Source organism: Patagioenas fasciata, chromosome 36 (genome assembly GCF_037038585.1).
Source record: "Patagioenas fasciata isolate bPatFas1 chromosome 36, bPatFas1.hap1, whole genome shotgun sequence".
Classification (NCBI taxonomy): Eukaryota; Metazoa; Chordata; class Aves; order Columbiformes; family Columbidae; genus Patagioenas; species Patagioenas fasciata.
This window is the reverse complement of record NC_092555.1, coordinates 3025556-3052258: the sequence shown is the minus strand read 5'-3', so window position 1 is coordinate 3052258 and position 26703 is coordinate 3025556. Positions and strand designations below refer to the sequence as shown.

At 61.8% G+C, this 26703-nt stretch overlaps 4 protein-coding genes across 10 annotated transcripts in view; 3 read left to right on the top strand and 1 right to left on the bottom strand.

Moving 5' to 3' along the window:
- Window positions 1-11903, top strand: part of HUWE1 (HECT, UBA and WWE domain containing E3 ubiquitin protein ligase 1) — a 104831-nt gene extending 92928 nt beyond the window's left edge. For all 4 annotated transcript variants that reach the window (XM_071801246.1, XM_071801243.1, XM_071801244.1 and 1 more), the window contains 6 exons: window positions 1440-1727; window positions 3920-4025; window positions 6162-6279; window positions 6347-6528; window positions 7711-7901; window positions 11732-11903. In XM_071801246.1, coding sequence (XP_071657347.1) covers window positions 1440-1727; window positions 3920-4025; window positions 6162-6279; window positions 6347-6528; window positions 7711-7901; window positions 11732-11834 — 988 coding nt within the window. In that variant the 3' untranslated portion in view covers window positions 11835-11903. The remainder of the gene's footprint in view (window positions 1-1439; window positions 1728-3919; window positions 4026-6161; window positions 6280-6346; window positions 6529-7710; window positions 7902-11731) is intronic.
- A 560-nt stretch (window positions 11904-12463) lies between these two features.
- Window positions 12464-17966, top strand: GNL3L (G protein nucleolar 3 like). Its single transcript, XM_071801259.1, has 15 exons — window positions 12464-12546; window positions 12644-12681; window positions 12772-12873; window positions 12961-13077; window positions 14582-14653; window positions 14725-14860; window positions 14954-15057; window positions 15155-15299; window positions 15379-15466; window positions 16061-16244; window positions 16349-16491; window positions 17152-17282; window positions 17367-17482; window positions 17564-17735; window positions 17843-17966. The coding sequence occupies exons 1-15, from the start codon at window positions 12534-12536 to the stop codon at window positions 17893-17895; spliced, it is 1614 nt and encodes a 537-aa protein (XP_071657360.1). The 5' UTR covers window positions 12464-12533; the 3' UTR covers window positions 17896-17966.
- An 881-nt stretch (window positions 17967-18847) lies between these two features.
- On the top strand, window positions 18848-22038 carry LOC139826211 (non-structural maintenance of chromosomes element 3 homolog). Of its 2 annotated transcripts, XM_071801301.1 has the most exons (11): window positions 18848-19007; window positions 19093-19194; window positions 19297-19360; window positions 19460-19539; window positions 19618-19712; window positions 19820-19899; window positions 20513-20555; window positions 20634-20696; window positions 20954-21068; window positions 21151-21257; window positions 21929-22038. In XM_071801301.1, the coding sequence occupies exons 1-10, from the start codon at window positions 18966-18968 to the stop codon at window positions 21211-21213; spliced, it is 747 nt and encodes a 248-aa protein (XP_071657402.1). In that variant the 5' UTR covers window positions 18848-18965; the 3' UTR covers window positions 21214-21257; window positions 21929-22038. The 2 variants fall into 2 exon arrangements, with proteins under 2 accessions (XP_071657402.1, XP_071657403.1); XM_071801302.1 differs by lacking the exon at window positions 21929-22038 and having other exon boundaries at window positions 21151-21258.
- PFKFB1 (6-phosphofructo-2-kinase/fructose-2,6-biphosphatase 1) lies at window positions 21278-26243 on the bottom strand. 3 transcript variants are annotated; one of them, XM_071801262.1, is made up of 14 exons: window positions 25568-26243; window positions 25014-25139; window positions 24830-24926; window positions 24678-24744; window positions 24468-24542; window positions 24156-24212; window positions 23919-24040; window positions 23630-23837; window positions 22309-22455; window positions 22123-22227; window positions 21913-22042; window positions 21759-21821; window positions 21543-21607; window positions 21278-21401 (listed from the first exon to the last, which is right to left on the bottom strand). In XM_071801262.1, exons 1-14 carry the CDS (start codon window positions 25794-25796, stop codon window positions 21342-21344), a joined length of 1551 nt encoding a protein of 516 aa, XP_071657363.1. In that variant the 5' UTR covers window positions 25797-26243; the 3' UTR covers window positions 21278-21341. The 3 variants fall into 3 exon arrangements, with proteins under 3 accessions (XP_071657363.1, XP_071657364.1, XP_071657365.1); XM_071801263.1 differs by lacking the exon at window positions 25568-26243 and adding an exon at window positions 25368-25492; XM_071801264.1 differs by lacking the exons at window positions 25014-25139; window positions 25568-26243 and adding an exon at window positions 25368-25492.
- Window positions 26244-26703: the final 460 nt, after the last annotated feature.

Sequence of the window (26703 nt, the reverse complement as noted above, 5' to 3'; positions counted from 1 at the left end):
CCCAGACACCTCCTGTCCCCCCCAAACCTCCTCAACACCCCAAAAACCCCCCCTAGACACCCCCCAGATACCTCCTATGCCCCCCAAAAACCCCCCTTAGACACCTCTTATCCCCCCCAAACTCCCTTACCACCCCCCTAAACACCCCATAGACACCTCCTATCCCCCAAAAACACCCCCAAAAATACCCCCAGACACCTCCTATCCCCCCAAAACCCCCCCAGACACCTCCTATCCCCCCCAAACCTCCTCAACACCCCAAAAACCCCCCCTAGACACCCCCCAGATACCTCCTATCCCCCCAAAAACCCCCCTTAGACACCTCTTATCCCCCCCAAACTCCCTTACCACCCCCCTAAACACCCCATAGACACCTCCTATCCCCCCAAAACCCCCCCAGACACCTCCTGTCCCCCCCAAACCTCCTCAACACCCCAAAAACCCCCCCTAGACGCCCCCCAGATACCTCCTATCCCCCCCAAAAACCCCCCCTAGACACCTCTTATCCCCCCCAAACTCCCTTACCACCCCCTAAACACCCCATAGACACCTCCTATCCCCCAAAAACACCCCCAAAAACACCCCCAGACAGCTCCTATCCCCCCAAAAAGCCCCTTAAGATACCTCCTATCCCCCCCAAACCTCCTCAACACCCCAAAACCCCCCCCCAGACACCCCCCAGATACCTCCTATCCCCCCCAAAAACCCCCCCTAGACACCTCTTATCCCCCCCAAACTCCCTTACCACCCCTCTAAACACCCCATAGACACCTCCTATCCCCCCAAAACCCCCCCAGACACCTCCTGTCCCCCCCAAACCTCCTCAACACCCCAAAAACCCCCCCTAGACACCCCCCAGATACCTCCTATCCCCCCCAAAAACCCCCCCTAGACACCTCTTATCCCCCCCAAACTCCCTTACCACCCCCTAAACACCCCATAGACACCTCCTATCTCCCCAAAACCCCCCCAGACACCTCCTGTCCCCCCCAAACCTCCTCAACACCCCAAAAACCCCCCCTAGACGCCCCCCAGATACCTCCTATCCCCCCAAAAACCCCCCTTAGACACCTCTTATCCCCCCCAAACTCCCTTACCACCCCCCTAAACACCCCATAGACACCTCCTATCCCCCAAAAACACCCCCAAAAACACCCCCAGACACCTCCTATCCCCCCAAAAAGCCCCTTAAGATACCTCCTATCCCCCCCAAACCTCCTCAACACCCCAAAAACCCCCCCTAGACACCCCCCAGATACCTCCTATCCCCCCCAAAAACACCCCCTAGACACCTCTTATCCCCCCCAAACTCCCTTACCACCCCCTAAACACCCCATAGACACCTCCTATCCCCCAAAAACACCCCCAAAAACACCCCATAGACACCTCCCATCCCCCCAAAACCCCCCCAAACCCCCCCATTATGTTTCCCCCCCCAGGTACATCGTGTTTGAAGGCGAGGAGGGGCAGGACGCGGGGGGTTTGCTGCGCGAGTGGTACATGATCATCTCCCGGGAGATGTTCAACCCCATGTACGCGCTGTTCCGCACGTCACCCGGCGACCGCGTCACCTACACCATCAACCCCTCGTCCCACTGCAACCCCAACCACCTCAGCTACTTCAAGTTCGTGGGGCGCATCGTGGCCAAGGCCGTGTACGACAACCGCCTGCTCGAGTGCTACTTCACCCGCTCCTTCTACAAGCACATCCTGGGCAAGTCGGTGCGGTAAGGGCCCGAAAACACCCGGACTGGGGGGCAGAACGACGTGGGTGGGGTGGAGGAGGAAGCCATGGGGTGTTCAACACACTTTTTGGGGTGTAAAACCCCCTTTTTGGGGCATGAAACCCCCTTTTTGGGGGGCAGAATGACACTCATGGGGTGTAGGAGGAAGCCATGGGGTGTTCAACACACTTTTTGGGGTGTAAAATCCCCTTTTCTGGGTGTAAAACCCCCTTTTCTGGGTGTAAAAGCCCCTTTTTGGGGGGCAGAATGACACTCATGGGGTGTAGGAGGAAGCCATGGGGTGTTCGACACACTTTTTGGGGTGTAAAACCCCCTTTTTGGGGCATGAAACCCCCTTTTTGGGGGGCAGAACGACGTGGGTGGGGTGGAGGAGGAAGCCATGGGGTGTTCAACATACTTTTTGGGGTGTAAAACCCCCTTTTTGGGGCATGAAACCCCCTTTTTGGGGGGCAGAATGACACTCATGGGGTGTAGGAGGAAGCCGTGGGGTGTTCAACACACTTTTTGGGGTGTAAAACCCCCTTTTTGGGGCATGAAACCCCCTTTTTGGGGGGCAGAATGACACTCATGGGGTGTAGGAGGAAGCCATGGGGTGTTCAACACACTTTTTGGGGTGTAAAACCCCCTTTTTGGGGCATGAAACCCCCTTTTTGGGGGGCAGAATGACACTCATGGGGTGTAGGAGGAAGCCATGGGGTGTTCAACACACTTTTTGGGGTGTAAAAGCCCCTTTTTGGGGTGTAAAACCCTCTTTTCTGGGTGTAAAAGCCCCTTCTTTGGGGGACAGAACAACGTGTGTGGGGTGTAGGATGCGGCCATAGGGGTTGAAAGAGTCTTATGGGGTGTCAAACCCCCTTTTTGGGGTGTAAAACCCCCTTTTTGGGGTGTAAAACCCCCTTTTTGGGACATTAAACCCCTTTTTTGGGGGGCAGAACCACCTTATGGGGTGTAGCACCCTCATCATGTGGTTGTTGAACCCCCTTTTTGGGGTGTAAAACCCCCTTTTTGGGACATTAAGCCCCCTTTTTGGGGGGCAGAACCACCTTATGGGGTGTAGCACCCTCATCATGTGGTTGTTGAACCCCCTTTTTGGGGTGTAAAACCCCCTTTTTGGGACATTAAACCCCCTTTTTGGGGGGCAGAACCACCTTATGGGGTGTAGCACCCTCATCATGTGGTTGTTGAACCCCCTTTTTGGGGTGTAAAACCCCCTTTTTGGGACATTAAACCCCCTTTTTGGGGGGCAGAACCACCTTATGGGGTGTAGCACCCTCATCATGTGGTTGTTGAACCCCCTTTTTGGGGTGTAAAACCCCCTTTTTGGGACATTAAGCCCCATTTTGGGGGGGCAGAACCACCTTATGGGGTGTAGCACCCTCATCATGTGGTTGTTGAACCCCCTTTTTGGGGTGTAAAACCCCCTTTTTGGGACATTAAGCCCCCTTTTTGGGGGGCAGAACCACCTTATGGGGTGTAGCACCCTCATCATGTGGTTGTTGAACCCCCTTTTTGGGGTGTAAAACCCCCTTTTTGGGACATTAAACCCCCTTTTTGGGGGGCAGAACCACCTTATGGGGTGTAGCACCCTCATCATGTGGTTGTTGAACCCCCTTTTTGGGGTGTAAAACCCCCTTTTTGGGACATTAAACCCCCTTTTTGGGGGGCAGAACCACCTTATGGGGTGTAGCACCCTCATCATGTGGTTGTTGAACCCCCTTTTTGGGGTGTAAAACCCCCTTTTTGGGACATTAAACCCCCTTTTTGGGGGGCAGAACCACCTTATGGGGTGTAGCACCCTCATCATGTTGTTGTTGAACCCCCTTTTTGGGGTGTAAAACCCCCTTTTTGGGACATTAAACCCCCTTTTTGGGGGGCAGAACCACCTTATGGGGTGTAGCACCCTCATCATGTGGTTGTTGAACCCCCTTTTTGGGGCAGAAACCCCATTTTTGGGTTGCTGAACCCCCTTTTTTGGGCTGCTGACCCCCCCTCTAAACTTCAGCCCCACTTTGTGTGCCTTCAAACCCCCGTCAGGCTGTTCCAAAGCCCCTTTTTGGGCTGGAAAACCCCCCATTTTACACCCAGCCCCCCCATTTTTGGGGCCCAGCCTCCCCGTTTTTGGGGTGCAAGGCCCCGTTTGGGGGTGCTGACCCCCCCGTACGCCCCCCCCGCAGGTACACGGACATGGAGAGCGAGGATTATCACTTCTACCAGGGGCTGGTGTACCTGTTGGAGAACGACGTCTCCACCCTGGGCTACGACCTCACCTTCAGCACCGAGGTGACTGTCACCCCCCCCCGGACACCCCCAAAATGAGGTGGTGGGGTCCTCCTGCACCCCACGTGCTCGGGGGGGGTCACTGGGGGTGGCCCCAAGTCCCTAAGGGTGTCCCGGTGTCCACTTTGTCACTGGGGGTGTCCCCAAGTCCCTGGGGGTGTCCTCAAGTCCCTGGGGGTGTCCCCAAGTCCCAGGGGTGTCCCCAAGTCCCTAAGGGTGTCCCAGTGTCCTCTTTGTCACTGGGGGTGTCCCTAAGTCCCTGGGGGTGTCCCCAAGTCCCAGGGGTGTCCCCAAGTCCCTAAGGGTGTCCCGGTGTCCTCTGTCACTGGGGGTGTCCCCAAGTCCCTAGGGGTGTCCCGGTGTCCTCTTTGTCACTGGGGGTGTCCCCAAGTCCCTGGGGGTGTCCTCAAGTCCCTGGGGGTGTCCCCAAGTCCCTAGGGGTGTCCCGGTGTCCTCTTTGTCACTGGGGGTGTCCCCAAGTCCCTAGGGGTGTCCCAGTGTCCTCTTTGTCACTGGGGGTGTCCCTAAGTCCCTGGGGGTGTCCTCAAGTCCCTGGGGGTGTCCCCAAGTCTCTGGGGGTGTCCCAGTGTCCCCTCTGTCACTGGGGGTGTCCCCAAGTCCTTAGGGGTGTCCTCAAGTCCCAGGGGTGTCCTCAAGTCCCTGGGGGTGTCCCGGTGTCCCCTCTGTCACCGGGGGTGTCCCCAAGTCCCTAGGGGTGTCCCGGTGTCCACTTTGTCACTGGGGGTGTCCCCAAGTCCCTGGGGGTGTCCTCAAGTCCCTGGGGGTGTCCCCAAGTCCCAGGGGTGTCCCCAAGTCCCTAAGGGTGTCCCGGTGTCCTCTTTGTCACTGGGGGTGTCCCTAAGTCCCTGGGGGTGTCCCCAAGTCCCAGGGGTGTCCCCAAGTCCCTAAGGGTGTCCCGGTGTCCTCTGTCACTGGGGGTGTCCCCAAGTCCCTAGGGGTGTCCCAGTGTCCTCTTTGTCACTGGGGGTGTCCCCAAGTCCCTGGGGGTGTCCTCAAGTCCCTGGAGGTGTCCCCAAGTCTCTGGGGGTGTCCCAGTGTCCCCTCTGTCACTGGGGGTGTCCCCAAGTCCCTAGGGGTGTCCCGGTGTCCTCTTTGTCACTGGGGGTGTCCCCAAGTCCCTAGGGGTGTCCTCAAGTCCCAGGGGTGTCCTCAAGTCCCTGGGGGTGTCCCAGTGTCCCCTCTGTCACTGGGGGTGTCCCCAATCCCAGGGGTGTCCTCAAGTCCCTAGGGGTGTCCCTGTGTCCCCTCTGTCACTGGGGGTGTCCCCAAGTCCCAGGGGTGTCCTCAAGTCCCTGGGGGTGTCCCAGTGTCCCCTCTGTCACTGGGGGTGTCCCCAATCCCAGGGGTGTCCCCAAGTCCCTAGGGGTGTCCCTGTGTCCCCTCTGTCATTGGGGGTGTCCCCAAGTCCCTGGGGGTGTCGCGGTGTCCTCTCTGTCACTGGGGATGTCCCCAAGTCCCAGGGGTGTCCCCAAGTCCCTAGGGGTGTCCCCTGTGTCCCACAATGTCCTCCTGGTTTGGGGGTGTCCCCAAGTCCCTGGGGAGTCCCGGTGTCCCCACTGTCCCTGGGGGTGTCCCCAAGTCGCTGGGGGTGTCCCCTGTGTCCCACAGTGTCCTCCTGGTTTGGGGGTGTCCCTGGGGGTGTCCCCTGTGTCCCACAGTGTCCTCCTGGTTTGGGGGTGTCCCTGGGGGTGTCCCCTGTGTCCCACAGTGTCCTCCTGGTTTGGGGGTGTCCCCTGTATCCCAGGGATGTCCCCAAGTCCTGGGGGCATCCCCTCTGTCCCACAGTGTCCTCCTGGTTTGGGGGTGTCCCTGGGGGTGTCCCCTGTGTCCCACAATGTCCTCCTGGTTTGGGGGTGTCCCTGGGGGTGTCCCCTGTATCCTACAATGTCCTCCTGGTTTGGGGGTGTCCCTGGGGGTGTCCCCTGTGTCCCACAATGTCCTCCTGGTTTGGGGGTGTCCCTGGGGGTGTCCCCTGTATCCTACAATGTCCTTCTGGTTTGGGGGTGTCCCCTGTGTCCCAGGGATGTCCCCAAGTCCTGGGGGCATCCCCTGTGTCCCACAGTGCCTGGTTTGGGGGTGTCCCCTGTATCCTCCTGACCCCCCCGTTTCCCCCCCCAGGTGCAGGAATTTGGGGTGTGCGAGGTGCGAGACCTGAAGCCCAACGGGGCCAACGTGCTGGTGACGGAGGAGAACAAGAAGGAGTACGTGCACCTCGTGTGCCAGATGCGCATGACCGGTGAGCACCCCCGGGGGGGCTTTGGGGGGGTCCCCAAAACCCTCCTAACCCCCTCAAACCCTACCAGGAGCCATCCGGAAACAGTTGGCGGCCTTTTTGGAGGGGTTCTATGAGATTATCCCCAAACGGCTCATCTCCATCTTCACGGAGCAAGAGCTGGAGCTGCTCATCTCGGGTTTGCCCACCATCGACATCGACGACCTCAAAGCCAACACCGAGTACCACAAGTACCAGGGCAACTCCATCCAGGTGTGGTTTCCCCCCCTCCCCAAAAAACCCATAGGGTAGTGAGGTGGGTTGCAAACTGGCTTAAGGAGAGAAGCCAGAGAGTGGTGGGCAGGAACAAGCCCAGGTTCCAGTGTAAGTTGGGGAATGAGGTGTTGGAGAGCAGCGTAGGGGAAAGGGAGCTGGGGGGCCTGGGGACAGCAGGGTGAGCATGAGCCAGCACTGGGCCCTTGTGGCCAGGAAGCCAATGGGACCTGGGGTGGGTTAGAAGGGGGTGGTCAGTGGGTCAGAGAGGTTCTCCTGCCCCTCTGCTCTGCCCTTGAATAAAGGGTTTAGTTTGGATACTATCAGGATAGACTTGGGAAACATATATATATATAATATATGCAGCTATACCACCCTGAGAACGCCCCATCTCATGCGATCTGGGAAGCTAAGCAGGGTCGGGCCCGGTCAGCGCTTGGATGGGAGACCAGCTGGGTCCAGAGAGGTTCTCCTGCCCCTCTGCTCTGCCCTTGAATAAAGGGTTTAGTTTGGATACTATCAGGATAGACTTGGGAAACATATATATATATATATATATATGTATATAATATATGCAGCTATACCACCCTGAGAACGCCCCATCTCATGCAATCTGGGAAGCTAAGCAGGGTCGGGCCCGGTCAGTGCTTGGATGGGAGACCTTGTGGATCCACAGCCATAGCACCCTGAGCACACCTGGTCTGGGAAGCTAAGCAGGGTCGGGCCCGGTCAGCGCTTGGATGGGAGACCCGCTGGGTCCAGAGAGGTTCTCCTGCCCCTCTGCTCTGCCCTTGAATAAAGGGTTTAGTTCGGATACTATCAGGATAGACTTGGGAAACATATAGATATATATATGTATATAATATATGCAGCTATACCACCCTGAGAACGCCCCATCTCATGCGATCTGGGAAGCTAAGCAGGGTCGGGCCCGGTCAGTGCTTGGATGGGAGACCTTTTAGATCCACAGCCACAGCCCCCTGAGCACACCTGGTCTGGGAAGCTAAGCAGGGTCGGGCCCGGTCAGCGCTTGGATGGGAGACCAGCTGGGTCCACCCCTCAGTTCCAGAAGGACAGGGAAATGCTGGGGAGGGTCCAGCGCAGGGGCATCGAAGATGATAAAGGGAGTGGAGCATCTCCCGTGTGAGGTTTCGGGGGGTTAACGGGGGTGTCGTACCGCAGATCCAGTGGTTCTGGAGGGCGCTGAGGTCGTTCGACCAGGCGGACCGGGCCAAGTTCCTGCAGTTCGTGACGGGGACGTCCAAGGTGCCGCTGCAGGGATTCGCAGCCCTGGAGGGGATGAACGGCATCCAGAAGTTCCAGATCCACCGGGACGATCGATCCACCGACCGCCTGCCCTCCGCGCACACGTGGTAGGGGACACTGGGGACATTGGGGACGTGGTGGGGACACAGGGACCCAGGGGGACACGGGGAATGGGGGAGACAAGGGCGGGATCCAGGGGGACGATGGCTCCAAGACCACTTGCCCTCCCCTGCTATGGGGACATGGGGACACCAGGGGGATGTGGGGACACGGGGGACACTGGGGACGTGGGGACACCACGGGGATGTGGGGACATAGGGGGACATGGTGGGGACATGGGGACACCAGGGACATGGGGAATGGGGGAGACAAGGGCGGGATCCAGTGGGACGATGGCTCCAAGACCACTTGCCCTCCCCTGGTACGGGGACACTGGGGACATGGGGACACCAGGAGGATGTGGGGACACTGGGGACGTGATGGGGACACAGGGACCCAGGGGGACACGGGGAATGGGGGAGACAAGGGCGGGATCCAGGGGGACGATGGCTCCAAGACCACTTGCCCTCCCCTGCTATGGGGACATGGGGACACCAGGGGGATGTGGGGACACGGGGGACATGGTTGGGGACATGGGGACCCAGGGGGACACGGGGAATGGGGGAGACAAGGGCGGGATCCAGGGGGACGATGGCTCCAAGACCACTTGCCCTCTCCTGCTATGGGGACATGGGGACACCAGGGGGATGTGGGGACACGGGGGACACTGGGGACGTGGGGACACCAGGGGGATGTGGGGACATAGGGGGACATGGTGGGAACATGGGGACACCAGGGACACGGGGAATGGGGGAGACAAGGGCGGGATCCAGTGGGACGATGGCTCCAAGACCACTTGCCCTCCCCTGGTACGGGGACACTGGGGACATGGGGACACCAGGAGGATGTGGGGACATTGGGGACGTGATGGGGACACAGGGACCCATGGGGACACGGGGAATGGGGGAGACAAGGGCGGGATCCAGGGGGACGATGGCTCCAAGACCACTTGCCCTCCCCTGCTATGGGGACATGGGGACACCAGGGGGATGTGGGGACACGGGGGACATGGTTGGGGACATGGGGACCCAGGGGGACATGGGGAATGGGGGAGACAAGGGCGGGATCCAGTGGGACAATGGCTCCAAGACCACTTGCCCTCCCCTGGTATGAGGACATGGGGACACCAGGGGGATGTGGGGACACGGGGGACACTGGGGACGTGGGGACACCAGGGGGATGTGGGGACATAGGGGGACATGGTGGGGACATGGGGACACCAGGGACATGGGGAATGGGGGAGACAAGGGCGGGATCCAGTGGGACGATGGCTCCAAGACCACTTGCCCTCCCCTGGTACGGGGACACTGGGGACATGGGGACACCAGGGGGATGTGGGGACATTGGGGACGTGATGGGGACACAGGGACCCAGGGGGACACGGGGAATGGGGGAGACAAGGGCGGGATCCAGGGGGACGATGGCTCCAAGACCACTTGCCCTGCCCTGCTATGGGGACATTGGGGACAGGGTGCTGGGGGGGGATGGGGACACAAGAGGGTGAAGTGGGGGCACGAGGACGTGGGGACAGAAGTGAAGTGGTGCTGGGGGACATGGGGACAAAGATGGCAACACAGGACAAGGGACACAAGGGTGGGACCTGGGGACTTGGGACACAGGTGAGGTGGCACTGGGGGGACACCAGGAGGCACAGGTGAGGTGGCACTGAGGACATGGGGACACAGGTGAGGTGGCACCGGGGGAACATGGGGACCCAGGGACATGGGGACACAGGTGAGGTGGCACTGGGGGGACATGGAGACACAGGTGAGGTGGCACTGGGAGGACATGGGGACACAGGTGAGGTGGCACTGGGGACATGGGGACACAGAGACATGGGGACACAGGTGAGGTGGCACTGGGGGGACATGGGGACACAGAGACATGGGGACCCAGGGACATGGGGACACCGGTGAGGTCACACTCAGGGGACACAGGTGAGGTGGCACCGAGGACATGGGGACACAGAGACATGGGGACCCAGGGACATGGGGACACCGGTGAGGTCACACTCAGGGGACACAGGTGAGGTGGCACCGGGGACATGGGGACACAGGGACACGGGGACACAGGGACATGGGGACACAGGTGAGGTGGCACCAGGGACATGGGGACACAGGGACATGGGGACACAGGGACATGGGGACACAGGTGAGGTGGCACCAGGGACATGGGGACACAGGTGAGGTGGCACTGGGGGGACATGGGGACCCAGGGACATGGGGACACAGGTGAGGTGGCACCAGGGACATGGGGACACAGGGACATGGGGACACAGGTGAGGTGGCACTGGAGACATGGGGACACAAGGACATGAGGACACAGGTGAGGTGGCACTGGGGACATGGGGACACAGGGACATGAGGACACAGGTGAGGTGGCACCGGGGACATGGGGACACAGGGACATGGGGACACAGGTGAGGTGGCACCGAGGACATGGGGACACAGGGACATGGGCACACAGGTGAGGTGGCACTGGGGACATGGGGACACAGGGACACGGGGACACAGGTGAGGTGGCACCAGGGACATGGGGACACAGGGACATGGGGACACAGGTGAGGTGGCACTGAGGACATGGGGACACAGGGACATGGGGACACAGGTGAGGTGGCACTGGGGACATGGGGACACAAGGACATGAGGACACAGGTGAGGTGGCACTGGGGACATGGGGACACAGGTGAGGTGGCACCAGGCACATGGGGACACAGGGACATGGGGACACAGGGACATGGGGACACAGGTGAGGTGGCACCGGGGACATGGGGACACAGGGACATGGGGACACAGGTGAGGTGGCACCAGGCACATGGGGACACAGGGACATGGGGACACAGGGACATGGGGACACAGGTGAGGTGGCACCGGGGACATGGGGACACAGGGACATGGGGACACAGGTGAGGTGGCACCAGGCACATGGGGACACAGGGACATGGGGACACAGGTGAGGTGGCACCGAGGACATGGGGACACAGGGACACGGGGACACAGGGACATGGGGACACAGGTGAGGTGGCACCAGGGACATGGGGACACAGGGACACGGGGACACAGGGACATGGGGACACAGGTGAGGTGGCACTGAGGACATGGGGACACAGGGACATGGGGACACAGGTGAGGTGGCACTGGGGACATGGGGACACAGGGACATGGGGACACAGGTGAGGTGGCACCGGGGACATGGGGACACAGGGACATGGGGACACAGGTGAGGTGGCACCGAGGACATGGGGACACAGGGACATGGGCACACAGGTGAGGTGGCACTGGGGACATGGAGACCCAGGGACATGGGGACACCGGTGAGGTGGCACCAGGGACATGGGGACACAGGGACATGAGGACACAGGTGAGGTCACACTCAGGGGACACAGGTGAGGTGGCACCAGGGACATGGGGACACAGGGACACGGGGACACAGGGACATGGGGACACAGGTGAGGTGGCACTGGGGACATGGGGACACAGGGACACGGGGACACAGGTGAGGTGGCACCGAGGACATGGGGACACAGGTGAGGTGGCACCGAGGACATGGGGACACAGGGACATGGGGACACAGGTGAGGTGGCACCAGGGACATGGGGACACAGGGACATGGGGACACAGGTGAGGTGGCACCGAGGACATGGGGACACAGGGACATGGGGACACAGCTCCACGCCTGAACACCTCACCAACAACCACAGCGACGCCGACACCCCCAGCCCAACCAGACACCTTGGGCTGGGTGGGACACCCAGGGTGGGGGGTGCCAGTGCTCCAGGTGACCCCAGGTGACCCCCGTGTCCCCCCCCGTGTCCCCCCGTGTCCCCATGTCCCCCCAGCTTCAACCAGCTGGACCTGCCGGCCTACGAGAGCTACGAGAAGCTGCGGCACATGCTGCTGCTGGCCATCCAGGAGTGTTCCGAGGGCTTCGGGCTGGCCTAGGGGGGGGACACCCCAAAACCCCCCCCCCCCCGAGGGGCTCTATAAATATATATATATATTTTTTGGTTTCGTTGGCTTTTTTTTTGTTGTTTTGTTTCGTTTTCTGGGGTTTTTGGTTGGTTTTTTTTGGTCTGTTGGAGGGGGAGATACACCCCCCCCCCCCACCCCCTTCGCCTCGTTTTTGGGGGGGGACAGGGATGTTGAAATGGGGGTGACCCCCCCCCCCCAAAATTATATATGAGAGGAGGTTCAGCCCCCTCCCCCACCCCCAAAATTGAGAGAAAAGGTTTAAAAAAGAATAAAAAAAGTGCACTCTTGGTAAGGGCAGTTCCGGTCGTTTGTGGCGGGAAAATGGGGGGGGGGAGGGGTCCGCCATCTTGGGTGTGGCGGCCATCTTGAGTGTGGCAATACGGCTGCTGTGTCCGCCATCTTGAGTGTGGTACCAACCACAGCCCGGCGGCCATCTTGGGTGGGTCATGCCGTGTCCGCCATCTTGAGTGCGGCACCAACCACAGCGTGGCGGCCATATTGGGTGTGGCATGAGGGGCAGGCCCCTTATGGCCAATGCGGCGGCCATATTTGGTGTGGCAGACCTCACCCCCCCCCCCCCCCCCCCACCACCACCACGGTGCCGGAAGTGACGCCGCAGCGAGGCGGAAGCCCGCACACCGGCGTGAGTGGTTCGCGGGACGCGCAGCCATGACCCGCTCCCGTGAGTCCCGGGGGGGGCTTGGGGGGGCACCGGGAGGGTTTTGGGGGGCTGGGGAAGCTTTGGGGGACCCCCCCCTTCACTCTGCGCTTCTCTGCAGGGCGACAAGTGGAGGCCGCCCGCAGGAAGCGGGTCCAGGTGAGTCCTGGGGGGGGGTGTGGAATTACCGCCCCCTCCATGCCCAGGTGGGGGGTACCGGCTCAGTTTTGGGGTCCCCCCCCCGCCCAGGGCAAACGCACGAAGGCAGCGGGTAAGAAAGACCCGGGGGTGCCCCATCTGGGCCGCTTCGCCGCCCACCTCCAGCAGCAGAGCGAGAGCAAGCAGAAAAGGGTAAGAACCACCACAAAAAGGGGGGATTTTGGGGGTGACCCCCCCAGATTTTGGACACCCCCCCCCCACTACGCTGTGTGGCCGCAGGCGGCCGAGGTGAAGCGGCGGCGGGAGGCGGCGCGGGAGGCGGCGCTGGAGCGGCGGCGGAGCCTGGAGGGGGTGCGGGAGGACGCGCTGCGCAGGCTGCGGGACTTCGAGCGCAAGGTGGGGACGTGCGGGCCCTTGGGGTGGGGGGGACACCGCTTTGGGGTGGGGGGGTCCCCCAAGAGAGGAGGGACATGCACCTCTTTGGGGCTGGGGGCTCCCCAAAGAGAGGGGGGATCCCCCTTTGGGGTGGGGAGGGAGCCCAGAAAGAGGAGGGACATGCACCTCTTTGGGGCTGGGGGCTCCCCAAAGAGAGGGGGGATCCCCCTTTGGGGTGGGGAGGGGGCCCAGAGAGAGGGGGGACATGCACCTCTTGGGGAGGGGGGGTCCCCAAAGAGAGGGGGGATCCCCCTTTGGGGTGGGGAGGGAGCCCAGAAAGAGGAGGAACATGCACCTCTTTGGGGCTGGGGGCTCCCCAAAGAGAGGAGGGATCCCCCTTTGGGGTGGGGAGGGGGCCCAGAGAGAGGGGGGACATGCACCTCTTTGGGGAGGGGGGGTCCCCAAAGAGAGGGGGGATCCCCCTTTGGGGTGAGGGGGACCCCAAAGAGAGGGGGACACCTCTTTGGGATGGGGAGACCTCCCACTTTGGGCTGGGGGCTCCACAAATAGCGGGGGGATCCCCCTTTGGGGTGGGGGCTCCCCAAAGAGAGGGGGGATCCACCTTTGGGTGGGGGGTCGCCCTTTGTGCTGTGGGGTCCCCATAGAGAGGGGTGATCCCCCTTTGAGGTGGGGGGGGCCCCAGAGAGAGGGGGGACACTGCTTTGGGGTGGGGGGCTCCCCAAAGAGAGGGGGACACCCCTTTGGGCTGGGGGTTCCCCCTTTGGGCTGGGGGTTCCCCAAAGAGAGAGGGACACCCCTTTGGGATGGGGAGACCCCCCTTTGGGCGGTGGGATCCCCTTTGGGGTGGGGGGCTCCCCAAAGAGAGGGGGACACCCCTTTGGGGTGGGGGGGACCCCTTTGGGATGAGGGATCCCCATTTGGGCTGGGGGGGTTCCCCAAATAGCAGGGGGGACCTCCCTATGGGCTGGGGGGGCTCCTCAAATAGCAGAGGGATTGGGCTGGGGGGGCTCCCCAAAGAGAAGGGGGGATCCCTCTTTGGGGTGGAGGGAGGGGGGGCTCCCCAGATAGTGGGGGGATCCCCCTTTGGGGTGGGGCGGGCTCCCCAAATAGCAGGGGGAATTGGGCTGGGGGATGCTCCCGTTTGGGATGGGGGGCTCCCCAAATAGCAGGGGGGACCTCCCTTTGGCATGGGGGGCTCCCCAAATAGCAGGGGGAATTGAACTGGGGGGGAATCCCCCTTTGGGAGTGGGGGCTCCCCAAATAGCAGGGAGAATTGAGCTGGGGGGGGATCCCCCTTTGGGAGTGGGGGCTCCCCAAATAGCAGGGAGAATTGGGCTGGAGGGGGATCCCCTTTGGGATGGGGGGCTCCCCAAATAGCAGGAGGATTGGGCTGGGGGGCTCCCCAAGTAGCAGGGGGACACCCCCTTGGGGTGGGGGATCTCCCTTTGGGAGGGGGGGCTCCCCAAATAGCAGGGGAGCCCCCATAACGCGGGGTCTCATGCAGGAGGCGGCAGCACCGCAGGCAGAGGCACCAGAAGAGGCTTCGCTGCGGCACTACGGGCGGGAGCTGCGCAAGGTGAGCGCCTTGAGGGGGGGGTCAGAAATTTTGGGGGGCTCCCACCGCACTGAACCCCGTTTATTTGGCAGGTGCTGGCAGCATCCGACGTGGTGCTGGAGGTGCTGGACGCCCGGGACCCCCAGGGTTGCCGCAGCCCGCAGCTGGAAGCCGCCGTCCGGCAATGCGGCCACCGCCAGCGCCTGGTGCTCGTCCTCAATAAAATCGGTACTGGGGGGGGCAGGAAGGTTTTGGGGGGTCCCCAGGGTTGTGCGGGTGGTGAGACCCCCCCCTTATTTATGTGTCCCCCCCTCCCCGTAGACCTGGTGCCGCGGGACGTGGTGGCCGCGTGGCTGAAATACCTGCGAGGCGAGTTCCCCACCGTGGCCTTCAAAGCGTGCACGCAGCAGCAGAGCCGCAACCTGGTGGGTCTGGGGGGGGAGAAGAAGGGGGTGTGATTGAAAAGGGGGGGTTCAAGGATCGTAGGGACCCCCCCTCACCCTCCTGACCCCCCCTTTGTAGAAGCAGAGCCGGCTGCCGGCAGCCACAGCCCCCGAGGAGGTGTTGGCGGGGGGCGCCTGTGTGGGCGCCGACTGTTTGCTCCGTGTCTTGGCCAACTACAGCCGCTCCGGGGAGGTGAAAACAACCATCACCGTGGGTGTTGTGGGTGAGTGGGGGTCGGGAAGGGGGGGGGGATATTGGGGAGCCCGTCATTAATTAATTAACCCCCCCCTCCCCCCCTCCAGGGTACCCCAATGTGGGGAAGAGCAGCCTCATCAACAGCCTCAAGCGCAGCCGAGCCTGCGGGGTGGGGGCCATGCCAGGAGTCACCAAGTAAGCCACGCCCACTCCTCCTGTGGGTGGAGCTTAAGCAGGCTCCACTCCTTGTAGCAGAGTGATGTGGGGCCACACCCCCAAGGGAGTGACTTTGTGCCCAGTGGGTGGAGCTTAAACAGGCTCCACCCCCTTATAGCAGAGTGATGTGTGGCCACACCCCCCAAGGGAGTGACTTAGTGCCCAGTGGGTGGAGCTTAATCAGGCTCCACCCCCTCATAGCAGAGTGGGGTGTGGCCACACTCCCTGGGGAGGTGGCTTAGTGCCCAATGGGTGGGGCTAAACAGGCTCCACCCCCTTATAGTAGAGTGGCTTGCTAGGCCACACCCCTTGGGGGAGTGGCTTCAGGCACTGTGGGTGGAGCTTAATAGGGCTCAACCTCCTTATAGAGTGGCTTGAGGCCACACCCCCTGGGGGAGTGGCTTCAGCCACCTGTGGGCAAGGCTTAATCGGGCCTCACCCCCCTGGGGGAGTGGCTTAATGCACTGTGGGTGGAGCTTAATCGGGGTCCACCTCTTTATAGCAGAGTGGCTTGAGGCCACACCCCCTGGGGCGTGGCTTAAGGCCCCACCCCCTGACTCCGCCCCCTTTTAGGTGCCTGCAGGCGGTGCAGCTGGACCGACACATCCAGCTCCTGGACTGTCCCGGCGTCGTCATGGCAACGGGGACCCCCCCAAACGCCACCGTCACCCCATTGAGGGGCGTCCTGGCCCCCGAAAAGCTGCGGGACCCCCTGGGCCCCGCCGCCGCCATCCTGCGCCGCTGCCCCCCCAAACAGGTGGGGAGAACCCCCCAAGTTTGGCAGCTCGGGGAGGGTGCAGGATGCCCCTGTGTGCCCCCCCCCCCGCCTTGATTTTGGGGTGTCATTGTCCCCCCAAACAGCTGAGCGAGATTTACGGGGTCCCCCCGTGCGAGGACCCCCGGCAGTTCCTGTCCCACCTGGCGCGGCGACAGGGGAGGCTCCGGCCTGGGGGGGTCCCGGACCCCCACGCTGCCGCCGTGGCTTTGCTGCGCGACTGGACCAGGTGGGGGACCCTCCCCCTCTTTTTTGGGGGGCTGGGGGGGGATTTCCTTGTACTCTGACCCCCTTTTGGGGGGTTTGGAAGGGGTCTCCCCACACCCTGTATCATTTGGGGGGGCTTAAGGGGGTCTCCCCACACCCTGACCCCCTTTTCTGGGGGGGACTGGGGGGTCTCCCCACACTCTAAGCCCCTTGTTTTGGGGGGTCTTGGGGTCTCCCCACACCCTGTATCATTTGGGGGTGTCTGAGGGGGTCTCCCCACACCCCATATCATTTGGGGGGGGTGTTGGGGTCTCCCCACACCTTGATCCCCTTTTGGGGGATCTCCCCACACTCTGTATCATTTGGGGGGGTCTTGGGGTCTCCCACACCTTGATCCCCTTTTGGGGGGTCTCCCCACACCTTGACCTCTTTTGGGGTGTCTGGAGGTGTCTCCCCACACCCTGTATCATTTGGGGGGGTCTTGGGGTGTCTGGGGGGTCTCCCCACACCTTGAGCCCCTTTTGGGGTGTCCAGGGGGGTCTCCCCACACCCTGTATCATTTGGGGGGGTCTCCCCACACCTTGAGCCCCTTTTGGGGTGTCCAGGGGGGTCTCCCCACACCCTGTATCATTTGGGGGGGTCTCCCCACACCTTGACCCCCTCTTTCCCCCCCCCACAACAGCGGCAAAATCTCCTACTACACCCACCCCCCCGAAACACAGGGGGTGCAGCTGGAAGCCCAAATCCTCCCAGCGCTGGGCCCGGCGCTCGACCTGGACGCCCTGGAGCGCGGGGACGCCGAGGCGCTGGCGGGTGAGAAACAAGGAGTTGGGGGGGGGGGGACACCCCCTTTTTACCCCCCTATGAACCCCCAAACTCACCTTTTCCCCCCCATAGCTATCCCAGAGACTGTGGCGGCCATCGCGTTGTCCCCCTGCATCCCTGGGGGGGGCGATGATGAATCCCATGGGGGTGATGAAGCAGCCATGGAGGATGATGATGGCGACCTGGAGGTGAGGAAGAAACCGGGGGGGGGTTATTCATGGCTGGTTTTTGGGGGGGGGGGTGATGTTTATTACCGATCCCCCCCCCAGCTCGGCGCGGTGACCGTGGAGCTGAAGCCCCGGGTGAAGCCGGGGGGGGGTGAGGAGGGGTCCGCACCCCGCGCCCCCCGTTTGGAGGAGGTGGCCGCGCTCCCCCCGTTGCTCCAGGGCCAGGGGCTGCGCGCCGCCGGCAAACGGCGGAAAAAGCTGCAAAAAAGAGCAGGTGAGCTATAAAATACCCCCCCTTTTCATTACCCTGAACCCCAAAATCCTCCTCATCCCCCCCAAAACCTCCTTAAAATGAGACTTTTCCCCCACCCCCCCCCCCAGATAAAATCGCCACGAAGCTTTCGGAGACGTTGGAGGCGGCCATGCAGTTCTGAGATATATTCATTATATTTATTACTTTCCTTAAGAGATAAAGTATTAAAAAATACGGTTTTTATCTTAAAAACGCCGGTGGAACATGGGTGTGATTTTTGGGGAGGGGTCTCCCAACCAAGAGGTTGGATTGTGGAGGTTTATGGGTAAGAGGAGGCCCCCAAATCCTCATAGTGGGGCAGAATGGGGATGTGGGACCCCCCCCTAAATTGGGGACCCTGTTTCCCCATAGAACTCAGTTCCCAGGGGGGGTTAAACACCAGAATTGGGCTCAACTGTGGGGGGGGGAAATCAGAGGGGGGTGGCCCCCATTTCTTAGCCTCCCCCCCATTATTTAGTGCACCCCATTACTTAAGGCACCCCCCATTATTTAGAGCACCCCGTTTTTACCTCATAATCTTCTTCCAGGGCAGCTTATGCCCCCCCCTTGTTACAAATAAGCCCCCCCCAACCCTGCAGAGCACCCCAAAAGCTTCCCTGGAGCCCCCCCATGCACCCAAAACCCCTTCTCCACCTGAGATGAAGCCTCTGGAGCAGCCGGAGCTACACAGGTGTTTCAAATACCATTAATTAGGCGAGGGGAGGGGTCAACCCAGCCATTTTGGGTGGGTTTTGCGTGTTTTTAAGCGCCGCCGGGCTCCATTTTGTCCACCTGAGGTAAAGCGGGGGAGGCGGCGATTTTCCCGCCTTTTCCGCCCCCCTGAGGAGAACCGGGCGCGAGGCGCCGCTCGCGGCCCGCACGTGGCGGTGGGGTGCGGGGGGGAAAGGGGGCGGAGCGAGCGGCTCGGCCAATCGCGGTGTGGCAGCTGGGGAGAAGGGCGGTACCTGGGCCAATAGGAGGCGTGGCGGGCTGGGGTGGGCGTGGCCTCCGCGGGCGCATGCGCGGAGCGGGCGGAGCGGGAAGCGGGGAGCGGCGGCGTTCGGGGTTTCGTTTTAACGGGCGAACCCCGGGGGGTTTGCGGCCTCGTTGAGGGGGAGAAGCGGGAGGGGATGCGGGGGACGGCGGTCGGAGCCTCCTCGTCGCAGTTTCAGCCCGCTCGGCGCTTCATTTTCCCTCAGTGCTGCCGTGAGAATGTCACAGAGGAAGCGCAGCAGGGGGCTGGGGCCCTCTCAGGTAAGGGGCTGCTCCCCCTGCCCCTCCTCATCCCTGGGTGCGGGGTGTCTCCCCACAGCACCCCCTCCATGGCTTTGCTCCGCAGGGAGGCGATGGGGATGAGGATTTCAACCTGAGCCCCACGCCATCGCACAGCCAGCTGCAGAGGAACCTGGAGAGGCGCTCCCAGGACCAAATAAACCAGAAGGTGGGGCGAGGCGATCCCCTTTTCCCCCTTTTCCTGGGAAGGTGCGTTTTAATCGCTTTGTTATCACTCAGCTTTTTGCTCTCCCCGCTTCCCCCCATGCAGGTGAGCGAGTTGGTGCAGTTTCTCCTTGTGAAAGACCAGAAGAAGATCCCCATCAAGAGGATCGGTGAGTTATGGGGGAACCCCCCCTCCCAAAGCTTTGGGGCTCCCAAAACCTCCCAGGTATCCAGGCTCCTTCAGCCATTCCCTCCCTTTTTCCCCGCAGATATCCTGAAGAAAGTCATTGGGGATTATAGAGATGTTTACTCTGAGATTGTCAACCGGGCGGGCAGGACCCTGCAGCAGGTGAGTGGGGAGATGTGGGGGGGTGTTTTTTGGGGGGAGACCCCCCCCTGTATCAGGTTAACCCTGTTCCTCCCGCAGGTATTTGGGCTGCAGCTGGTGGAGATCGACACCAAACACCACGTTTACATCCTCACCAGCGACCTTCCCCGCGCCGAGGGGGAGAATCTGCACCGGTGAGCTCGCGCATCACCCCCTGGGGGGCGGTTTTATGTTTTTGGGTGGAGGGCAGAACTTATTGGAGTGTCCCCCCATGGGGGTGACACCTCCCTGTGCGCTTCAGGGACAACCAGACGGCCAAACTGGGGCTCCTCATCGTCATCCTCAGCTTCATCTTCATGAAGGGCAATTCAGCGAAGGATGGTGAGTCCCCCCTTAACCTCCCACCCTGTCCCCGATTCCCCCGTGTGCCCCCCCCTTAACCTCCCACCCTGTCCCCCAATTCCCCCGTGTACCCCCCCTTAACCTCCCACCCTGTCCCCTCATTTCCTCCATTTGTGCCCCCCTTAACCTCCCACCCCGTCCCCCCATTTCCCCCTGTGCCCCCCCATTAACCTCCCCCCCAGGTCCCCTGTGTGCCTCCCCCTTAACCTCCCACCCCGTCCCCCTATTCCCCTGTGTGCCCCCCCTTAACCTCCCACCCTGTCCCCCACTTCCCCCCTGTGCCCCTCCCTTAACCTCCCCCCCAGGTCCCCTGTGTGCCCCCTCTTAACCTGCCACCCCATCCCCCAATTCCCGTGTGCCCCCCCTTAACCTCCCACCCTGTCCCCTCATTTCCCCCATTTGTCCCCCCCTTAACCTCCCACCCCGTCCCCCAGTTCCCCCGTGTGCCCCCCCTTAATCTCCCACCCTGTTCCCCTGTGCCCCCCCTTAATCTCCCACCTTGCCCCCCAATTCCCCTGTGTGCCCCCCCTTAATCTCCCACCCCGTCCCCCGATTCCCCTGTGCCCCCCCTCACTGACACCCCCTTTTCCAGGTGCTGTGTGGGAATTTCTCCGCCGGCTCCGGGTGCACCCAGGGTAGGATATTGTAGGGGGGGGGACACAAAGGACATCGGGGCTCATTAGTGCTGCCCCTCATTAACCCCCCACCCTCAGGGAGCGACACGAGGTCTTCGGGGACGTCAAGAAGCTGGTGACGGAGGAGTTTGTGAGGCAGAAGTGAGTCCTGGGGGGGGATTTGGGGTGGGGGGGGTCCCCATTTTTTGTGTCCCCCCCCCGGTGTGCACAGAGCAGCCCCAGCGCCAGCCTTGGCTGGGTTGTTTATACCGCACCGAAGAGCAAAGAAACCACAGCCCCCCCACCACCCCGCGACTCGAGGGGTCTGTTGTGGGGCCGGGGAGCACTGGACACCCCCTTGGGGTCCCCCAAATGTGCTGGGCTTGGGGGGGGTTCACCCTCACACCCCCCCTTTGCAGGTATTTAGAGATCACCCCCATCCCTCTGACGGACCCCCCCGAATTTAAGTATCAGTGGGGGCTGCGGGCGGCCAAGGAGACCTCCAAGAAGGACGTGCTGCGCTTTGTGGCGCAGGTAAGGCCGTGTTGGGGGGGGGCATATTTTGGGGGGCCCCAAGGCTTGATTTGATCCCCCCTTTTTTCTCCCACCCCCCCAGATCCAAAAGAAGGACCCCACATTCTGGACGAGTCAATACAACGAGGCCGAGGCCACCCCTTGATGTCCCCAAACCCTGGGGGTTATTCTGCCCCCCCCAAAATAAAGGTGCTCTTTTTGGGGTGCAGTCCCACTATCTCCATGCTCAGTTTAATTTTGGGGGGGCCCCCCCATGGGACACACACCCCCCCCTCAATAGTGCTCGGGGACAGTGACCAGAGCTTCAGCTGGGAGGCGACTGATGTCGACGTTCTGCGGGGTGAAAATGCGTTTTAGGGGGGGCTCCCCAAAATCTAACACCCCCCCAATCTCTGAGGGGGGGTTAGGGAGATCACCACCTTCTTTTTGGGGTATTTTGGGCTTTTTGGGGGGCGGGGGGGCACCCCCTTTTACCTGGGGTCGCTCGCGGTGGGTGTTCACCGCTTCCACATTGAGGAAGATGGATTCCACCTCACAACCTGGGTCCGCGGGGAGGAGAAACCCCGCTATAGCTCCCCCCTTTTTGGGGGTACACACCCCTCTTTTTGGGAGGGACACCCCCCCTTTTTTGGGGGTACACACCCTTCTTTTTGGGAGGAACACCCCCCTTTTTTGGGGGACACCACTCACCGTAAGCCACGGGGGTCAGCTTGAGGACCGTGTGTAGGGGACACTTGAGGTAGGGCAGCTCATCTTGAAGGGGCACAAAGGTGGTAAAGGGGGGGGCTGATAGATTTGGGGGTGTCCCCAAAATGTCCCTAATTGTCCCCAAACCGTCCCTCACCCGCGCTTTTGTCCAGGAAATAAGCCAGCAGGCAGCGCATGACAGCTTGGTGACAGATGACCAGCACGTTCTCCTGCCGCTCCAGCTCCATGATGACGGGTTCCAGCCGCTGCACCAGGTCCTCGTAGGACTGGGGAGGGGGACATCAGGGTGGCAAGGGGGGACCCCGAAACCCTGCGCACCCCTTTTTGGTTTGGGGGGGGGGGGTACCTCGCCTTTGGGGTAACGATAGCGATATTTATCCTGATCGCGGAGGGCGAATTCTTGGGGGTAGCGCTCTTGGATCTCCTCGTAGGTCATCTCCTCGCAGACGCCCTGTGGGGATTTTGGGGGTTCAGGGGGGTTAATTTGGGGGGTGTTGCACCCCCAAAAAGAGGGGGGGGGCACAAGACTCACGGCATCGATCTCATTGAGGGCTTTCCACTGCTCGTAAGGGACCCCCAGGGCCTCGGCCGTCTCGATGGTGCGTTTCATGTGGCTGGTCCAAACCTTCAGCTCCCGGATGCTTTGGCTGCGGATGAACTGGGCCAGGGCCTGGGCGTACTGGGAAGGGGCGTGGCTAGTGGGGGACACGCCCCCAAGGGTGGAGTTTGGCCACGCCTTAAGGGTGGGGCACACCCCAGCTGGCCACACCCCTTGGGGAGTGGTGAGGGTGGGGCTGTAGCTCCCTTGGGGGGTGTGGCCTGCTCCCATGGCTCCACCCCTTTTTGCCCCCCCATGGGGGGTGTGGCTTCCTCTGGCCACACCCCTTGGCGGTGGCTGTGTCCATGGTGGTGTTTGTGGGTGTGGCCTTCTCTTAGCCCCACCCCCCTGTGAAGGCACCTTGCTCTTAGCCCCGCCTCTTCCCTGTGGTTCTAAAGCTCCTCCCTGTGGGTGTGGCCTCTTAGCTCCACCCCCCGTTTCTTGCCCCACCCCTCCCTGGGCTGATTGGTGGGTGTGGCCTCCTGCCTTAACTCCACCCCTTAGCCCTCCCTGGGGTGACTCTAGTGGGCGTGGCCTTAGCCCCGCCCCCTTGTCCTTATCCTCACCCCTTCCTGGGGTGACTTTAGTGGGTGTGGCCTCCCTTAGCTCCACCCCTTATCCTTAGTGACTCTGGGGGGTGTGGCCTCCCTTAGCTCCACCCCCTAGCCCTCTGGTGTGACTCTAGTGGGTGTGGCCTCCCTTAGCTCCACCCCTTATCCTTAGTGACTCTGGGGGGTGTGGCCTCCCTTAGCTCCACCCCCTAGCCCTCTGGTGTGACTCTAGTGGGTGTGGCCTCCCTTAGCCCCACCCCTTGTCCTTAGTGGCTCTAGTGGGTGTGGCCTCTCTTAGCCCCACCCCCTGTCCTTAACCTCACCCCTGCCTAGGATTACGCTGGTGGGTGTGGCCTCCCTTAGCTCCGCCCTCTGTCCTTAACTTCACCCCTGCTTGGGGTGACTCTGGTGTGGGTGTGGTCTCCCCTCTTAGCCCCTCCCCTCCCTTCCCTCCCGGCCCCTCCCCTCCCTTCCCTCCCGGCCCCTCCCCTCCCTTCCCCCCCGCCCCTCCCCTCCCTTCCCCCCCCGCCCCTCCCCTCCCTTCCCCCCCCACCCCTCCCCTCCCTTCCCCCCCGCCCCTCCCCTCTCTCTCCGCCCCCGCCCCTCCCCTCTCTCTCCGCCCCCGCCCCTCCCCTCTCTCTCCCCCCCCGCCCCTCCCCTCTCTCCCCCTCCCCTCCCTCCATCCCCAGCCCCCCTTGTCCCACCTGCTGTCCCCGGGGGGACAGCCCGGAGTCCCCCCCGATGCGCCCACGCAGGTTGAGCTGGCTCTCTCCATGGCGGCTCAGGTAGATGGAGCGGGGGGTGACGTGGATGTTCATCAGGTAGTAGACGGTGCGGCTCTGGATGTGCCCCTGCACGCGGTTCGCCAGGTACCGCACCCCCACGTCGAAGATCTTGATGTAGGACAGCCCGCTTTGTCACACGGGGGGGGGGGCCTAATTTAGTCCCCAAGTCAATGAGGGGGTTTGGGGACACACATTGAGGGGGGGTCACCTGTCCAGCTGTTCATCCAGCGGTTCGTAGGTGGCTTTGTAGCACTCGATGCGCTGGAGGAAATCGGCCACCACCTCATCCTGTGCGCAGCCCTTGTAGTCGGGGCTGCTCAGCTTCACTTGCTTGGGGGGGGGTGTGCATAAGTTCAGTGGGGGGGGCCACACACCCTTGGGGACCCCCCAGGGTCCTCATTGTCCCCTCCCCAGGGTCCTCATTGTCCCGTCCCCACGTTCCCACCTTGATGTTCTCCTCGATGATGGCGGGGTCGTCACAAATGGACTCGACAAAGAGAACCTGGGGGGGGTGGGAGGGGTGCAAATGTGTCATCCCCCCCACAAAAAATGGGGTTACCCATTCCCCCCCCACGAGCACCCCCAAAACTGCCCCTATCCCCTCTATATTGTAAAACAGTATCACTGCCCCCCTTTGCTGCGAACACCCCAAAACAGTTCAACCACCCCCCCAATGTGCTGTAGAGCGCTACAGCCCTCCCCCTAATTTTATACCCCCCCCCAATATTTTGTGCCACCCCCCCCCAAAATTCGGTACCTTGTAGCCATTCTCCCTGGCAAACTGCAGGATCAGGCCCCTCCGTTCCCGCGTGGTGTTGGTGGCATCGAACACCTTATGGTTTGGGGGGGGGGGACACACAATTCAGCCCCCCCCTCCCAAATTAAAGAGGGGGGAGTTTACCCCTTGACATGGGGGGCTTTGCATTGGGGGGGGGTGATTTATATAGGTTGGGGGGGTGGGTCTTACCGCAACCTGCCCCTCCTCATTGCTCAGATAGGTGCGCACGTCCTTAAGGGCGGCCAGGGCGCATTGCCTAGGGGGGGGTTAATTTGGGGGGGGGGGGGGCTACCAGCTGTGCCCCCCCCCAATTTGCCCCTATGCCCCCCCCCCCAATTAACCTGCGGATCTTCATGGCCTCCTCATTATCGTGCCGAAAGAACTCGAAGCTCTTATAGCTCTGCACAGCTTCACGCCGGTACTGCCCCACGTTAAACACTGCCAAAAATTTTGGGGGGGGGGGGGGGGGTGTTAAGGGTACCCCCACCCCCCCTTAACACCCCCCCCCCATCCCAAAATACTCACCCCGCGTGGGCGTCCCGATCCAATTAAGATAACGAGTTAGCTTACGGGATATATAAGTCTTGCCGCGCGCCGGTAGCCCCACCAGAATCACCATGGTGGGGCAGTTGGTGAATTGGGGCACTGAGGCTGGGGGGGGGACGCTATTTTAGGGGGGGGGGGGGCATATAATTGTTTACACCCCCCCCCATTTGTTCCCCCCTCCCCCCAATTCATTCCCCTCTCCCTCTCATTCTTTCCCCCCTCCCAAACCCCTTCTGCACCCCAATGGAGTGGGTAAATCCATGTGGTTTTGGGGGGGGGGTTTTCCCCCTTTATAGCCCCCCCCCCCAAAATAAGCCCCCCCCCCCCACTTACATCCCCGTCGCAAGCGGGGGGTGCGCAGGGGCACCCACACTTTTTGCAGGGGGGTCTGCGTCAGCTGCCCCGATGCCGCCGCCATCGCTTTGCCCTGTGCCCTTGTCACCGGGTCAATGTCCCCACGGTAACGCTCTGTGTGTGCCCCCCCCTTCCTGGCCCGTGTTGTCCTGTCCTCCCCCCCCCCCCCCAGCTCGTACCTGGGATTTTGGGTGTTTTCTCCTCCATTTTGGGGCCGGGGGGGGGGGACAGCGGGTGCCCCGGGAAGGTCAGGGGTAACGTTACACCCTGGCAGGGCGCCGGGTTGGGACGGAGGAAGGGACAAGGAGGGGGACAGGGACAAGGCGGGGGGCCCGATCCTGTGTACCTTAGGGGGGCCTCATCCTGCCCCTTAAGGGTCCTGACCTTGTCACCTTGGGGGGTCGTCATCCTGTCACCTTAAGGGTCCTGATTGTGCCCCTTTGGGGGCTTGATCCTGTCACCTTGGAGGTCTCAGTCGTGTCCCCATGGGGGTGTTGGTCCTGTCCCCATGGGGGTCCTGATCCTGTCCCCATGGGGGTCTTGCTCTTGTCACTTTGGGGGTCTCAATCCTGTCATTTTGGGGATCCTAATCCTGTCCCCTTGGGGACCCGATTCTGTCCCCATGGGCTCCTGCCCCCTTGGGGATCTCAGTCCTGTCCCCTTAAAGGTCCAGTGTCCCCTTGAGGGGGGTCCCATGTCCCCTCGGGGGTCTCAGTTCTGTCCCCTTAGGGGTCCAATGTCCCCTTGGGGGGTCCCATGTTCTCTTAGGGGTCTCAGTCCTGTCCCCTTGGGGGGTCCCATGTCCCCTCGGGGGTCTCAGTCCTGTCCCCTTAGGGGTCCAATGTCCCCTTGAGGGGGTCCCATGTTCTCTTAGGGGTCTCAGTCTTGTCCCCTTGGGGGGTCCCATGTCCCCTCGGGGGTCTCAGTTCTCTTCCTTTAGGGGTCCAATGTCCCCTTGGGGGGTCCCATGTTCTCTTAGGGGTCTCAGTCTTGTCCCCTTGGGGGGTCCCATGTCCCCTCGGGGGTCTCAGTTCTGTCCCCTTAGGGGTCCAATGTCCCCTTGGGGGGTCCCATGTTCTCTTAGGGGTCTCAGTCTTGTCCCCTTGTGGGGTCCCATGTCCCCTCGGGGGTCTCAGTTCTGTCCCCTTAGGGGTCCAATGTCCCCTTGGGGGGGTCCCATGTTCTCTTAGGGGTCTCAGTCTTGTCCCCTTGGGGGTCCAATGTCCCTTTGGGGGGTCCCATGTCCTCTCGGGGGTCTCAGTCCTGTTACTTTAGGGGTCCAGTGTCCCCTCGGGGGTCTCAATCTTGTCCCCTT

Coding starts and splice junctions, on each gene's coding strand:
- GNL3L (XM_071801259.1), top strand. Junction 12,682..12,771: donor CCCGCAGGAAGCGGGTCCAG/GTGAGTCCTGGG, acceptor CCCCCCGCCCAG/GGCAAACGCACGAAGGCAGC. Junction 16,492..17,151: donor TTGCTGCGCGACTGGACCAG/GTGGGGGACCCT, acceptor CCCCCACAACAG/CGGCAAAATCTCCTACTACA.
- LOC139826211 (XM_071801301.1), top strand. CDS start 18,966: ATGTCACAGAGGAAGCGCAGCAGGGGGCTGGGGCCCTCTCAG. Junction 19,195..19,296: donor AGGACCAAATAAACCAGAAG/GTGGGGCGAGGC, acceptor CCCCCCATGCAG/GTGAGCGAGTTGGTGCAGTT. Junction 19,540..19,617: donor CGGGCAGGACCCTGCAGCAG/GTGAGTGGGGAG, acceptor TTCCTCCCGCAG/GTATTTGGGCTGCAGCTGGT.
- PFKFB1 (XM_071801262.1), bottom strand. CDS start 25,796: ATGACGACCCCCCAAGGTGACAAGGTCAGGACCCTTAAGGGGCAGGAT. Junction 24,041..24,155: donor TCATCGAGGAGAACATCAAG/GTGGGAACGTGG, acceptor CCCCCCCCCAAG/CAAGTGAAGCTGAGCAGCCC. Junction 21,608..21,758: donor GCTGACCCCCGTGGCTTACG/GTGAGTGGTGTC, acceptor CCGCGGACCCAG/GTTGTGAGGTGGAATCCATC.